This window comes from Perognathus longimembris, chromosome 13, assembly GCF_023159225.1.
Source record: "Perognathus longimembris pacificus isolate PPM17 chromosome 13, ASM2315922v1, whole genome shotgun sequence".
In the NCBI taxonomy this organism is placed as follows: Eukaryota; Metazoa; Chordata; class Mammalia; order Rodentia; family Heteromyidae; genus Perognathus; species Perognathus longimembris.
The window spans coordinates 24,431,776-24,448,262 of record NC_063173.1 but is presented as its reverse complement, the minus strand read 5'-3'; the positions used below and the strand labels follow the sequence as shown (position 1 = coordinate 24,448,262).

The 16,487-nt window shown below is 39.6% G+C and overlaps 1 protein-coding gene across 1 annotated transcript in view; it reads left to right on the top strand.

Moving 5' to 3' along the window:
* The first annotated feature begins 2,117 nt into the window (after positions 1-2,117).
* Positions 2,118-16,487, top strand: part of Tsg101 (tumor susceptibility 101) — a 31,871-nt gene continuing 17,501 nt past the window's right edge. The window contains exons 1-5 of the mRNA XM_048361510.1: positions 2,118-2,276; positions 5,208-5,292; positions 7,351-7,416; positions 11,153-11,316; positions 14,848-14,974. Coding sequence (XP_048217467.1) covers positions 2,235-2,276; positions 5,208-5,292; positions 7,351-7,416; positions 11,153-11,316; positions 14,848-14,974 — 484 coding nt within the window. The 5' untranslated portion in view covers positions 2,118-2,234. The remainder of the gene's footprint in view (positions 2,277-5,207; positions 5,293-7,350; positions 7,417-11,152; positions 11,317-14,847; positions 14,975-16,487) is intronic.

Below are 16,487 nucleotides of genomic sequence, written 5' to 3'. Positions count from 1 at the left end.
TAGCAATTATGTTCCAAGTTCTCCATGATAAGGTACCATTGCCACTACCTTATTATGATTTGGTGAGAATTTTAACCATCACAGTGCTTCTGTTAACTCTTTTTCCAAAAATCATGCAGTGCCTCTTATGATTTTTAGTGGGACTTGGGTTAAAATGGTTTTCTGATACTATAGAAGATAGAGTTTTGATTTTGCAATTTTCATTGTTTTCCTTAAATGTCAAGAATAAACTTGATTCTAAAATGGCCTAATGATGCCTGATTTATTTAAAGAGTATTTACATATAATTCATACAGCACCCAGGACATCTAATTATTTCATTGCAGCCCATGTACAAAATGAAAAGATCAGCTTTTATCACTTGTTTCTCTCTCTCTCTCTCTCTCTCTTTTTTTTTTTTCTTTTGCCAGTCCTGGGGTTTGGACTCAGGGCCAGAGCACTGTCTCTGGCTTCTTTTTGCTCAAGGCTAGCACTCTACCACTTGAGCCACAGCGCCACTTCTGGCCTTTTCCATATATGTGATGCTGAGGAATCAATCCCAGGGCTTCATGTATATGAGGCAAGCACTCCTGCCACTAGGCCATATTCCCAGCCCTATCACTTGTTTCTGTCCGTGAATTTATGATCCTTTTTCTTTAGCCTCTCCTGTTAATAGGATTACAAACATACACTACCATGCCTGGCTAAGAAAACTTTATAAGAAATGTTTTACCTAGCAGTCCTCCATTTCACAGAAGCAGAACTGCTCTAATTGAATGTACTTCTAAGTATGCTATGACTCTAAGAACATTTTTTAAATCATGGCTTTTGTTGTTGTTGCCAGTCCTGGGGCTTGAACTCAGGGCTTGGGCACTGTTCCTGAGCTTCTTTTGCTCAAGGGTAGCACTCTACCACTTGAGCCACAGCACCACTTGCAGCTTTTTCTGCTTATGTGGCACTGAGGATGCGAACCCAGGCTTCATGCATGCTAGGCAAGCACTCTACCACTAAGTCATATTCCCAGCCTGAAACCATGTTTTTAAGCAGGCATAAAACTGCAGGGGCAGTAGACTAACCTTTTGGTTTAACTAGTAGAAGATGACTAGAAATAACTTATCTAAGAATGATACCTGTTGGGTTAGCCTGTGTGTTTATGTTGATTCTTCCATATGTTTTTAGTTAGGGCCCTTCATATATGCGGACTTCCTCTTAGATTGTAACTTTATAAGAGAATCAGTGCCATAGCCTTGTTCTCTAGTGATATGCTAAAACGGAAATCTAGCAATGCTTCACATAATCAAACCTAAGCTTTACAATACCTTGATTGGCATTGTGCTTATAAAGTTGGTGAGAAGAAATATTGATGAGTAATCACCATAGTGAGCCTTTATTTAAACTAGAAATTCAAATAAGATGGAATACCTGCCCTTGTACCGTACAAAGCTTTGGTCTTTATAGACCCGAAAACAAGCTTGCCTTCAAGGACTTGTCTTGAAAGGCGAGACTAGTAAACAGATAGAAGGCAATGTAGGATGCAGCCTGCTTGTGTTTGTATCGGGGCACGCATGTTTTGAGAGGAAAAGGTACCCTGGGGAAGACATTGGGTTTGGCATCCTGAGAGAAGAGCTTCGAACCCTTTGCCCTTGTGAACGTAGGATGTGAAGACTTTCAAACTTGAAAAATCTCATAATCAGGGAAACCGTGCGCATCATCTAATGCAAACCTTATTAGTACTAGACACTCAAGTCGGCGCTGAAAGTGTACTTGTCCATACCATTCTCACTAGGGCAAGTCTGTGAGAGAGCCCTGCCTGCCCACCAGCTTCCAATGAATTAAGGCTCACCAGAAAGCCCCGCCTACCTCTTCCCCTCCCCGCACCTGCTTCTAAGGGCGACCAAGAACCACCGGCCACTCTTACCCGGCCCAGCATTTCAATGCTCCTTAGAACAAGCCTGCCCTAATCTTTGAGATCCGCTCTGATTTGCCAAGTACCCTTACGACAGAAGTGGACCGGGACTGAACACCCATCAAGCCCCGGCTCTCATGTCTTTGGGTGGCCTCCCATCGCCGCCGGACCGTGGTCCCGGAAGTGACGTAAAGGAAGCGGAAGTGCAGCGATGGTGCTGACTTCCTGTTGTGAGAGGTGGGGGGGTGGGGGGCAGGCCGCTCGGCTGGCGATTGTCTGGGGCGGCCTGGGACGGCCCCGCAGCGGCTGACCCTCTGCCTGCGGGGACGGAAGTCGTGAGGAGGCCGTCATGGCGGTGTCGGAGAGCCAGCTGAAGAAAATGGTGTCCAAGGTGAGGCCGCAGCGTGCTCGTGGCCCCGCGCGTCCCCACCGCTCCCTTCCGCCCCCGATCCGAGACCTGTCCAGCCCTACCGGCCTCCCCGGCGGGCCGGAAACCCCGGTGCGGTCCTCACGGCCGGGCCCGCGCCGTTCCGCGCCCGCAGCTCCCCGCAGATGGCGCGGCGCGGGGCTGTGGGGGGCGGCAACCATCCACAAAGACGCGGAGCTGAGGCCGCCTGCCACCTGCCGCCCGCCCTCTGCTCTCCGGGAGAGTTAGGGCTACCCGTGGGGCAGGACAGTTTCCGTCTTACATTTTATAAACAGAAAGAGGGGGCGGTACTTAGTTCTTGATCTCAAGCAGTTCTCCATTCCCGTCCCAGTCGAGGGATCCGTCTGCGCCCTTCCCTCGCTAGCCCCCAAAGACCAAGAGTGGCTCTCTCAGATTTGTATTCCCCACGCGGCTCAGCGTCGGCCCGCGGGAGACCAGAAACTTGAATTGACTCGATTAAGTAAAATCGTCCTGAGAATCCGCAGTGCTAGTCCCTCCCTACCCTACATGATATTAATGGAGTTCCACTACCATATCAGAGATTTACCCAGAGTAACTATTGTATGCTGCTTATAACTCATATTTTGAGGGTTCAGTTAATACAGCTGGAGGGGGTGTGTGTGTATGTGTGTTTAAGAAGCGAAAAGGTATTTGGTATTTTGTATTTTAAAGCGATTTCATTTGATAATAACTTCACATGTGACACCAGATAGCAGGAAGGTCTTAATCTTTTTGTATAAAGCTATTTGTAATAATATATATGTGAAATTGTTGAGAGTTGACTTCTCCAGTTTGAGTTAGCTTTGGATACTTTTTCTCTGTTTGGGTGCTGGTCCTGCCTGGGCTTGAACTCAAGACTTGAGCATTGCCCCTGAGTTTTTGTGCCCAATAGCCCCTCTTCCAGATTTCTGGTGGAAAACTGAAGATAAGGATCTCACGGACTTTCCTTTTCTCAGCTGGCTTCAAACCGCAATCCTCAGATCTCAGCCTCCTGAGTCACTAGAATTACAGGCATGAGCCACCAGCACGCACTATCTCTGAATGCTTTTATAAAAGCAATAATGATGGAAACCATTGCTTCAAAGATTAGAATGCATGATGGTATATAAAACTTTCTATTGAAGTGTTGTTTTCCTGTAAAAGCATCTCTGGAGGGGCTTGAAAAGATGGAAGGGCGTGTGTGTGTGGGAAGGTTAATTTGGGGAGGGAGGTAAGGAGTCCAGTTTTGCTCATACTTAATTTGACATTTATTAGGTATACAAAGAGATATCAAACTTGTAATTGTATATACAGTACCCCTCATTCATCCATAGAAATGTATTTCAAAATCCACATAGAGGGCTGGGGATATAGCCTAGTGGCAAGAGTGCCTGCCTCGGATACACGAGGCCCTAGGTTCGATTCCCCAGCACCACATATACAGAAAACGGCCAGAAGCGGTGCTGTGGCTCAAGTGGCAGAGTGCTAGCCTTGAGCTGGAAGAAGCCAGGGACAGTGCTCAGGCCCTGAGTCCAAGGCCCAGGACTGGCCAAAAAAAAAAAAAAAATCCACATAGAATTCCTGAAACTGGATGGTACTGATCCCTGTATATACTAGGGTTTTTTTTTTCTTGTACATACATACTATGATAGTTTAATTTATGAATTAAATACAGTAAGGGGATTAACAATGATGATAAAAATAGAACTGTTTTAATTATAATTAGGTTGCTAACATCAGTTTTTTTATGCTTTGAGATCATTTGTATAATAAGAGTTCTTGAACACAAAGACTGGAATTGTTGATCTTATGCCTCTGGGTCACTAACAGGCAGAGTAACACACACTGTATGGATATTTTGGGTAAAGTGATGATTCACTTCCTGGGTGAGACAACATGAGATTAGCATAGTGTTGCATTACTCAGAACTGCATGCAAACTAAAACTTACCAGTTGTTTACTTCAGGAATTTTCCAGGTAATATTTTCAAACTGAGGTTCATCATGAGTAAGTGAAAATAGAAAATGAAAGACTGCTATACTGGAGTTTAGGAAAGAGGCTCAGACTAGAAAGCTTGTTTTTCTACCACTGCTGGGGCTTGAACTCTGAGCCTTACTGTCAGATTTTTTTTTGTTCAAGGCTGGTTCCCTACCACTTCAGGCTTTTTGGTGATTAATTGGAGATAAGAGTCTTTTAGGCTTTCCCCTGCCTGGGGCTGACTTTGAACAGTGTTCTTCAGATCTCAGCCTCCTGGGTAGGTAAGATTACAGGGGTAAGCCACCATCCCCTAACTTCACACTATGAAGTTTTAATATAACAGTTTTCAAATATAAAGGAAACCACCAAAAAGATGAATTTAGATAGACAGGAGTACCAAAAAGTGAGCTTTGGAGTTCAGTAACATTAAGTGATTAGGAAAAAGGGAAGAATCATTGAAAAGAATGAGAAGGAATAGTCACAGAGAAGAGGAAGACAAGCATAGGTGCTCTGGAAATCATATCAATAATGTGCCTTAATAGGAAAGAATCAACACAGTCAAATACTGCTGATAGGTTTAAGAAACATGAAGGCAAGAATTAGCCATTGCATACCCTCTAACAGATATTGAGGACCTTGATGAAGTGACAGGATCTAGTGAGGGCTGTCTCAAATTTAAAAAAATTTTAATTGATTTGGTGGTGTCTTTTAAATTGCATAGAAAAGAGAAGATAAAGGTTAGTAGTTTTGAAGGGTTCATTTGGGTTACAGAAATGAAATTAAAGCTTGAGGTCCTTCCAGACTTTAAATATGTTAATTATTAGTGAGAACAATTATACTTTTAAGAAGAATGCCATGAGATTATAAGAAAAATAATCTAACAGTAAAATACCAAGCATTTGTTTTAAACTAAATTATTTTTTGATTTTTGTTTTTCAGTACAAATACAGAGACCTAACTGTACGAGAAACTGTCAATGTTATTACTCTATACAAAGATCTCAAACCTGTATTGGATTCATATGGTGAGTTCATGCAGTAAAAATATCTGTTACTATACTTTGAGTGTGATCTTTGTTTATGACTGTACTTTTCTCATTTTCTAAAATTGTTGTTTTCGATTGTAGAATTAAGCCTCCAACTAATAAAAGTGTTAGGGAATGGGAAATTATAAAATCTTACAATATCTTGTATTTATTTAGCTCTTTTTTTTAAATGGCTTTCACACAGCTCTGCAAGTTTAAAATCTATGAAGGTTTTTTTTTTTTTCCTGTTTTGTGGCATTGATGGTAAAACCCAGGGACTAGCGTGTATTATACATTTGCAGGAGGAAATTTTAGAAATCTTTTAGCCTCTTGTTTTTCAAAATTTTATCCTTATAGATCTAGTGAAAAATGTAGACGAGGGCATTCTGGTAAAGGCAGAATTCTGCAGTTGAGTTTGAGAAGTTATATAAAAAATTGTTTAATTAAAACAAAATTAAGATGAGTGCTGGTGGCTAACACCTGTAATTCTACATAGGAGGCTGAGATGAGGAGATCATAATTTGAAGCCAGCCTAGGCAAAAAAGTCCATGAGACTGTTCCCATTAACCATCAAAATGATGGACTAGAGGCATGGCTCAAGAAACAGAACACCAGCTGTACCTAACAAGTAGAGTAAGAGCACAATTCTTGAACAAAATTTTAAAAGATCAAAATACTTTTAGAGCAAATAAAACCCTAAATTTGTATATAAGGTATCTTTATTTTTAATTACATAAAGTCAATAGAGGTTGATTTTACTACTTACTACTCAGGAGGCTGAAATCTGAGGATCACAGTTCAAAGACTGTCCAAGCAGGAAGATAGTCCAGGGCAGGAAAGTCCATGAGACTCTTATCTCCATTTAACCACCAGAAAATGAGAAGTAGTTCTGTGCACAAAGTGGTAGAATGCTAGCTTTGAACAAAAGAAGCTCAGAGATAGCACCCAGGCCTAGAGTTCAAGCCCCAGGACTGACCAAAAAAAAGTTTACAGTTGCCAACAGTAAGTAAAAGAACTAGTAATAGTGGAGAAAGCTGCTTGGTGGTAATAGGGTTTGAACTCAAGACCTTGTACTTGATAAGCAGGCAAGTTTTAGTTATTTTTCTAATACAGTCTCCCACTTATATCAGCCTGACCTGGACTGTGGTTCTCCTATTTATGCTTCTACATAGTTAAGGTGACTAGAGCACCCAGAGTTTTATTGACTGAAATGGGTTCTCTTGAACTTTAGCCTAGAACTGTGATGCTCTCAATCTCTGCTCCCCCTACACTTGGAGTGGCAGGCATGAGTCCCTGTTCCTGTCTTAACTAGTTTTTTGTGAATTCACTGTGTATTAACTCTCTTAGTTAGCTTTCCATTGCTGTAACAGATAATCTGAGAAAATCAACCTGAATGAGGAAACGTTTATCTTGGCTCACAGTTTCAGAGTTTTCATGCTCTTTTGGACTACATTGTCTGTGGGCCAGTGGTGAGGCAGAACATCATGACAGAAGTGCTTAGCAGAGGAAAGTTGCTTACTTCCTGGTAGCCAGGAAGCAGAGTGAGAAAAGGAGCTAGGACATGATATACCCTTTTGGTGATCACTTTCTTTTCGCTCACTTTCATCTAGGACCTACTTCTTAGCTTATACTACGTCTCAATAATAATGTCAAATTATCTTGTTGCGGTACTAGGGATCAAACTTAGGGTCTTGGATGCGAGGCAAGTATTCTATCCTTCAGTTATACCCTCTGCATTAACAGTGATTTTTAAGTAGTTTTAGAATTATGTTAGTTGGAGTTCAAAAGCTGATATTTAGTGGAACAGGAACTATAGCATTCATCTCCATTTTTATACATTATCCAGAATATTCTTTTTTTTTAACATGTTGAGGTGATCCCTTGATAGAATCAACAGAGAATTCTTTGTTATTATACAGAGAGGGTGGTACATTAACAAGTTAGTCCTTTTCAAGGATACTAATACATTTAACCAGTGTTTGTGAAAAGAACAACAAAAAAAGCTTAAAATGTTTCTTCAAAAACACTTGTAGTTAAATCTTTGTTTTTTGCTTTCAGTTTTTAATGATGGCAGTTCCAGAGAACTAATGAACCTCACTGGAACAATTCCTGTGCCTTACAGAGGTAAACCACTTATTTATGTTCCAATATAGATATATTTGATGATATATATTGTTGAACAGTTATAAGTAAAATCAGCCTGCCTTCCCATGGTTTAAATTATAACACACAGATTTAAGTTCTGTCCTAATTCATCTTCATTTGGCAGCAAAGTATCACATTTTCATTTGCTTTAAAACTTCCTGATTAGTGATGTTCAATTGGTAGAACACTTACCTAGCATGCACAAACCCTGGGTTCAATCCTCAGCACAAAAGAAAAAAGGAAAAAAAAAAAACTTTACCAAGGCATATTGACAAATAAGTAAAAAGTCAGAGATCTTAGATACCTACTAGTTCAACCTCCCATATCATTCAGGTTTTTCCAACCATGGGAAGCTATGTGGTATAGTGATTAGGACATACTTTATGTATTTGAATAATAGTACCTAACTAATAATAGTACCCAACTCAGGATAACTGAGAATTCGTCAATAGTACATGTAATCTACCTACTCAAGAGACTGAGATCACAGTTTTCAGAGCCATCTGAGGCAGCCAGCCTATGAGAACACTCTTATCTCCAATTAACCCCAGAGAACTAGAAGTGAAGCTGTGGCCCTGAATTCAAGACCCATGACCAACAAGAAAATAATAATACAAAAATTAAGTAATAGATGGAAAGAACTTGAAGCAGAACATGGTGTATAATAAACAGACAATAAAAAGTAGCTATTATTTATGATTATGATGTTGATGGTAATGCTGATGACAATTTGTCTCTGATAGTCCACCAACTTCTGCTGGGAAGCTTACAGTGATAAAAAACATATTCTTGGGCTGGGGATATGGCCTAGTGGCAAGAGTGCCTGCCTCATATACATGAGGCCCTGGGTTCGATTCCCCAGCACCACATATACAGAAAATGGCCAGAAGTGGTGCTGTGGCTCAAGTGGCAGAGTGCTAGCCTTGAGCAAAAAAAAAGAAGCCAGGGACAGTGCTCAGGCCCAGAGTCTGGCCCAGGACTGGCCAAAAAAAAAAAAATAAATAAACATATTCTTCTTCATAAAGAAACTGTTTAGCTTCATTTAGACTAGGCAGTTCTGTATGTTATTTATTTATTTATTTTGTTTTTGTTTTGGCCAGTCATGAGGGCTTGGAACTCAGGGCCTGAGTGCTGACCCTGGCTTCTTTTTGCTCAAGGCTAGCACTCTACCACTTGAGCCACTGCACCACTTCTGGTTTTTTCTGTTTATGTGGTGCTGAAGAATAGAACCCAAGCCTTCATGCATGCTAGGCAAGCACTGTACTGCTAAGCCACATTCCCAGCCCATTACTTATTTATTATAACTAGCAACCTATGACGTGTGACTTACCAGCTGATTTCACATAGTACCTGCAGTGCATGAAGTAATAGCAATAGAGACCATGGATACAAAGATAAATGTTATAATTTTTCTGAAACAATTTACAGTAATAGGGGGAAAAAGGGAATAAATAGGTATTTATGCCTCTATAATGCTATGATGTAAAAATGTAAAGGTATTATGATATTACAGAAGAAAACAAGGTCACATGGGTAGATCACAGAGTTGGCTGTTAAAAGATGAGCAAGCCACCAAGTGCTAGTGGCTCACGCCTGTAATCCTAGCTACTCAGAAGGCTTAGATCTGAGGATCATGTTTCAAAGCCAAGGCCAGCCGGGGCAGAAAAGCCCCCATGAGACTTTGGAAGTGGAGCTGCGGCTGAAAGTGGTAGAGCAAAAGAGGAGCTAAACCCAGGCCCTGAGTTCAAGCTCCACAACCAACAACAACAACAAAAAAAAGGTTGAGTGAGTCATTTATAACATGATAATTATTCCAGGCAGAGAAACTAGAAACCCCCTTAGGTATCAGCATTGTACAAAAGGAATATGGTGAGCTTAGAGTGGACTGAGTGAAATTTAAGATTACTGACTTTGCCACTACCCTTGAGGAAGTAACTTCTGCTAAGGAAAACAGGTTATTGGGGTACATACATATATTCATTTTACCTGAACGGTCTGTCTCCTTAACCATTCTTCATGTGGCATAGTGTATAAACCCAGGTTATTCTTCATAATTCTTTATTTTCATAAGAGAAAATTCCAGGGGCTGGGGATATGGCCTAGGGGCAAGAGTGCTTGCCTCGTGTACATGAGGCCCTGGGTTCAATTCCCCAGCACCACATATACAGAAAACGGCCAGAAGTGGCGCTGTGGCTCAAGTGGCAGAGTGCTAGCCTTGAGCAAAAAGAAGCCAGGGACAGTGCTCAAGCCCTGAGTCCAAGCCCCAGGACTGGCCCAAAAAAAAAAAAAAAAAAAGAGAGAGAGAGAGAGAGAGAGAATTCCAGTGGTGAAAATTAACTGTGATTCGTGTATCCGCATGTAAACTCTTGGAGACTTTTTAGTTGTACACCAATTTGGGGCTTAAAAAAACAAATCCAGGCTGGGGATATGGCCTAGTGGCAAGAGTGCTTGCCTCATATACATGAGTCCCTGGGTTCAATTCCCCAGCACCACATATACAGAAAATGACCAGAAGTGGCGCTGTGGCTCAAGTGGCAAAGTGCTAACCTTGAGCCAAAAGAGGCCAGGGACAGTGCTCAGGCCCTGAGTCCAAGCCCCAGGACTGGCCAAAAAAAAAAAAAAAACCAGAGTTCCACTGGTAGTTAATTTCTCTAGGTGAAATTTATGTGCACATTTTTACATATAGTGAAACTGTTTCTAAGAAGGATGATACATATAAATTAAGTGATTCAAATTGTAGGTTTGTTTGTTGGACTTAGAGCATAGAAAGAAAAAACAATTCATGTTTAATACAGTAAACTTCATTGGATCCTCTGAGACTTAGCAGTTTATGTATATATAGTCAGATTTCTGATCCAAGCTTTGTTTTGTCTCCTAAAGCAAAACGAAAGGGATGGAATCACTGCTGAATAATTACCACTGAAAATGTCATGTGCATTGTTGGCCAGATTGTGGACACAATTTAGTATCTGATTGTTGGACTGGATTTTATATTTCAAAAAGGGAATATCAGGTTTTTATCTCTGATAATAGTACTTTAATCTACAATTTTTCCTCCTATTTCCACCCCCCCCCCCCAAGCAAACCTTAACTGATGATACAAGTAACAAAAAATTGATTTGGTCAAAAGAATTCATGGGCTGGTAGAATGGCTCAAGTGGGAGTCATCGACTTCAAACCCTACCAACACTTAATATTAAAACAGTAAGTAAGGGCTGGGAATATGGCCTAGTGGCAAGAGTGCTTGCCTCCTACACATGAAGCGTTCAGTTCGATTCCCCAGCACCACTTATATGGAAAACGGCCAGAAGGGGCGCTGTGGCTCAGGTGGCAGAGTGCTAGCCTTGAGCGGGAAGAAGCCAGGGATGGTGCTCAGGCCCTGAGTCCAAGGCCCAGGACTGGCCAAAAAAAGAAAAAATAAATAAGTAAATAAATAGTAAAAAAAAAAATAGAGTTTAAACAAAAAGAATAATTTGTAAGGCATGTTTTACAGCTGCAGGCAGATACTGGGAAAGTAGTAATCAGTTTAGAGCCTTCATCCTATTGATGTATTTTGCAAATTGAGAATTTGATAAACTAATCTTAAACTGCTTTGGACAAAAGTTTTGTTGCTGTGTTGTATGTGTGTGTATGTGTATTATTGTCTCTTCCTTACCTATTGAGCTACTGAAAAATAACAAAAATAGAGTAACTGAAGTTTCTCTTTCTCTCTCAGGTAATATATATAATATCCCAATATGCCTATGGCTGCTGGACACATACCCATATAATCCCCCTATCTGTTTCGTTAAGCCTACTAGTTCAATGACTATTAAAACAGGAAAGCATGTTGATGCAAATGGGAAAATATATCTTCCTTATCTACATGAGTGGAAACATGTGAGTATTAATAGAGTTAGTTGCACTTTTTATATTTTGCTCATGAGCCATGTGCTTTCTTCTGTTAGTCCTTAAGGAAGATTACAAGAATGATAAATAAATTCAGATAATAATTGAGATGAAATAATTAGAAAAGTCTGAAAGAATAACTTACACTTATTTAAAACTTGATAGTTTATAAAATATTCCACATAATAATACCCAGAATATATAAACAACTTGTGAATTATTAAGAAGAAAAAAATTTGATGAAAAAATTAAAAATGTGTGTCCAGTAAACAGGAAAAATATTCACCTTGCCTAGTAGTTGGAGAACTGTAAATTAACATTGCAATAAATTTGTACCCATCTAATTAGTGCCAGCAGTTGACAATGCCATGGGTAAGTAAGGACATGAACCAAAGGGAATTTGTACACACTATTGATGGCAGTAAATTTGGTACGACTCGTCTGAAAACTAGTTTGACATTACTTAGTGAAGTAAGTGTATACACCTTCCAATTCCATTGCTTGGTGCATGTGTACATAGATATATATACATACATGCAGTAGAATGTAGTTTCTCAACCTCAGCATTACTAATGCTGTAGGTTAGTAATTCTTTGCTATGGGAAGGTTGTCCTATTCAGTGTAGGATCTGTGGCCATTGTCCACAAAATGCTGCCAGCGTATAACACTTAAAATGTAAAATCTGAATTTTGTATTGCTTTTCAGAAACATAAACAAGTAAAAACAAAAAAGAATTTTGTTTTTTAAAGAAGACTGGAATTTTTAATGAGGAATTTTATGATTGTTAATTTAAGTTGATCTTCGGGTGTTTTATTCTTTTTTTTTTTTTTTGGCCAGTCCTGGGCCTTGAACTCAGGGCCTGAGCACTGTCCCTGGCTTCTTCTTGCTCAAGGCTAGCACTCTGCCACTTGAGCCACAGCGCCACTTCTGGCCGTTTTCTGTATATGTGGTGCTGGGGAATCGAACCCAGGGCCTCATGTATACAAGGCAAGCACTCTTGCCACTAGGCCATATCCCCAGCCCTATTTTTTTCATATTCTATATCAATTTAGCAGCTCACCCAAAATTAGTTTGAATTCATGGCCTGTTGATTTGTAACAAGCCTACAAGTTGATATTAAAAAGTAGCTTTATTTTCCTTTTAAATAATTTAGTGTGAAGAGAATGGAATGATAAAGAATTAAAATTTATCTTGACAAAGCTGTAATAATGTGTGAATGGAGAACTTGATTCATGCTACATACTACAATTTGGATGATAATTGAAAATATGCTGTAAGAAGTCATGATTCCATTTTTATGAACCTCCTGAAGAGGCAAATTCATAGACAGAAAATAGACTGGTGATTGCCAAAGACTGCAGGAGGAAAATGAGAAGGGTCTAATGGATGCAGGGTTTATTTTTGGGGTGATGAAAATATTCTGTACTTGGGTGGTGGTGATGGTTGCACGACTTCTAAGTGAACTAAAAGGTACAGAACTCTATGCTATGAAAAGGTAACTTTTGTGTGAATTACATCCCAAATTTTCTAAAAAGCTTCTATGAGTCTATAATTTAGATTGAGAGTTCTGTTGGTCTAAAAAGAGAAAAACCAGCCAAGTACTGGTGGCTCACACCTGTAATCCTAGCTACTCAGCCTGGGATCTAAGTTTCATGGTTTGAAGCCATCCCAGGCAGGAAAGTCTTCGAGACTCTTATCTCAATTAAACTAACAAAAAAGCCAGAAGTGGAGTTACACTCAAATGATAGAGTGCTAGCCTTGAATAGAAGGAGCTTGGGCAGCACCCAGTCCCTGAGTTCAAGTCCCAGGCAATACCGCACACACACAAAAAAGTATGATCTCAGTTGACCATACCCTCTACCAGCTTACATCCCAACCATACCTTGAGTCATGCACATAAACCACCTATTTGTCCATAGTCTCAGTGTATACATTCACAGACAGACACTGAAAAGTACTAAAATAGTAGGAATCAGCAAGTTTTCACAGGAAACTTGTTTTCAATAAGGAGTCAAAATTAAATGAGAGTTTGGTTCTTTGGGAAAAAGGTGTAAACTGCTATTAACCCTTCTATTAGACATAAAAATTATGAAGATGACTAGCTGATTAAGATGACTTCTGCTTTAGAGACTGGTGAGCTCGTAGAAGAACTATGTGAGATTAGGAATACACATACACACACACACAATATATATATATATATACATATAAGAATAAGGCCATCCAATAAGCCAGTTTGAATAACATAATTTATCTTAAATTATATTAGTGGTCAGTAAATATTTGAGGAAAAAATAACACTATCTTTGTACCTGTTAATGGAAGGAAACATTCTTTGATGATTTCCCTCTTTTGTTCTACATTCCAACAGTTTAAGCTAGAATCTACCTGTAATTCAGAGTTCTTACTACTACAGTAAATAAAAATACATTTTAAGAGTGTTTTAGCTGAGCGTGGTGACTAATGCTTGTAGTCTGAGCATTTGGGAGGCTGAGGTAGAGAATTACAAGTTCAAATCCTTCTTGGCTACATAGGGACACCTGTCTCAAACAACAGAAACGATGACTTCTTTGTGTTTTCAAAGTAATAAGATTGCTTTTTTATTTGGTTTTGTTTTTTTGCCAGTCCTGGGGCTTGGACTCAGGGCCTGAGCACTGTCCCTGGCTTCTTTTTGCTCAAGGCTAGCACTCTGCCACTTGAGCCACAGCAACACTTCCAGCTTTTACCATATATGTGGTCCTAAGAAATCGAACCCAAGGCTTCATGTATAAGAGACAAGCACTTTACCACTAGGCCATATACCCAGCTCCATAAGATTGCTTTTTTAAAACCTTAAATAATGTTCTGACGGCTGTTTATTTTCATCTTTGAATTTGTTCCAGTGTACTTAAATTGTCCATTGTCAGTTAAAAGTTTTAGCTTCTAGGGGCTGGGAATATGGCCTAGTGGCAAGAGTGCTTGCCTTGTATACATGAAGCCCTAGGTTCGATTCCTCAGCACCACATATATAGAAAAGGCCGGAAGTGGCACTGTGGCTCAAGTTGGAAGAGTGCTAGCCTTGAGCAAAACGAAGCCAGGGACAGTGCTCAGGCCCTGAGTCCAAGCCCCAGGACTGGCAAAAAAAAAAAAAAGTTTTAGCTCTGTAGAGTCAGAGTTAGATGAAGAATAATACTGTTTAGCATACTGTTTTGGCTACTGTTTTGTGTTATGTTTTGTTTTGTTTCTGCCAGTCCTGGAGCTTGAACTAAGGGCCTGGGCTCTGTTCCTGAGCCTCTCTGTGCTCAAGGCACATTCCCAGCCCTAGTGTTGCTTTTATATACATGAAACAAGCCCTCCCACAAATATGTAAATGATGATTAAAAAGCACCTGCATTTATTAAAATAATTAAATGAAATTTTTATGACTGAGATCTTACAAATAAAACTGTCAAATTGAGTTAAAAACTGATGAGAAATGGCCAAAATTTTCTTTTTTTACTGCGAAATAGCTGGACCTGACCTTTACATGTTTTCCTTTTTTAGCCACAGTCAGATTTGTTGGGGCTTATTCAGGTCATGATTGTGGTATTTGGAGATGAACCTCCAGTCTTCTCTCGTCCTACTATTTCAGCATCGTATCCACCATACCAGGCTACAGGGCCACCAAATAGTAAGTAAAATTGAGATGAGATTTTAAAACTCACAGCCTTATTAAAATAACAGCCTTATAAAAATATTTTTAATAACTGCACTTTGCTTTTTAGCTTGTCAAGTTAGTGGAGTTTGGGGAAGTATACTGAAGCCCCACATCTGCATGTACAGATTCCTACCAAAGACTGCCATTTGGGCTTCTGTTTGTGGGTAGAAATCTATGTGTGGATTTGCTGAATTCCAAAGTTGAGGAGAAAATGCTGTAATAGAGCTAGAATTTTTTAATTATGCATGCCAAAGAATAGCCTTACTTGACTATCTTGGAAGCAATATAACTTGAAAAGTAGCCAGACTTTTCTTTTTGTCCTTCCACAAACAATACTGTACATAAGAATTAGTTATACGGTTAACTAAATCATTCATTCAGCTATTCTGGGTATACACAATTGATCTTCTAGCTCTCAGCTGTCTTCTCTTTAGTATGGTCAATTCATGATTTTACCTTATTGTGGTAGATGAGGACATTGAGATTGTGCCAATTCTCTGATTGTTACTTATTTTCCCTACAGTCTATTTATGCAAACAATTCTTAACTGATACTTCAAAATTACTCTGAACAATTGGGAATTGGTTGTACTTAACTGTTTTGACTTTACTAAATTTGTATTTCTTTGTGTTTTGACCTGTCGTTTGGTTTTGTTTGTTTTGATGAATGTTAGTTTTTAGTATAATTAGCTAAAAGTTGTTGTTGCTTTGTTTTTTGCTATTGTAGCCCATGCTGGCTTTGAACTCACCATGTAGCTGAGCCTGGCTTCAAAACTTGTAATCCTCCAGCCTCTGCTTCTGTGTATTGGTATTAGAGGCATTATTTAAGTTTTAAGATAAATTATGTGAGCTTTCATTTTCTTCTGAAAAATATCCTATTCCTTTCTTTTTTTTTTTTTTTTTTTTGTGGCCAGTCCTGGTGCTTGGACTCAGGGCCTGAGCACTGTCCCTGGCTTCTCTTTGCTCAAGGCTAGCACTCTGCCACTCTAGCCACAGCACCACTTCTGGCCATTATTCTGTATACGTGGTGCTGGGAATTGAACCCAGTGCCTCATGTATTCGAGAAGAGCACTCTTGCCACTAGGCCATATCCCCAGCCCCCTATTCCTTTCTTGAAGAACATCTTGATATAAACAGAATTGGGAATCTATCACAACACTTTATACCGATTTCTCTCCCTTTTTTCCCAAAATAAGCATCCCACCTGTTAATAGTGGTCATTTTGGATCAGACATTTGCTCTCATCTTATTAAATACTGTGGACTATAGTGCCCAAGAGTAGGCAGTATCGCTTATTTGATCTTGAAGTACCAAGTAGTTCCTAATCTTACCATTGTTTGCTCATGTAACATAATGAGTTACCCTTTTCAGACATTCAGGTGGTCTAAAGCAATGCTTTTGTTCCCTTTGAATTCGTAGACCCTTGACATTGGAATTTCAGTATTTAGAAAGATTCTACACTATGTTCACTATTGCAGTTTTTCTTT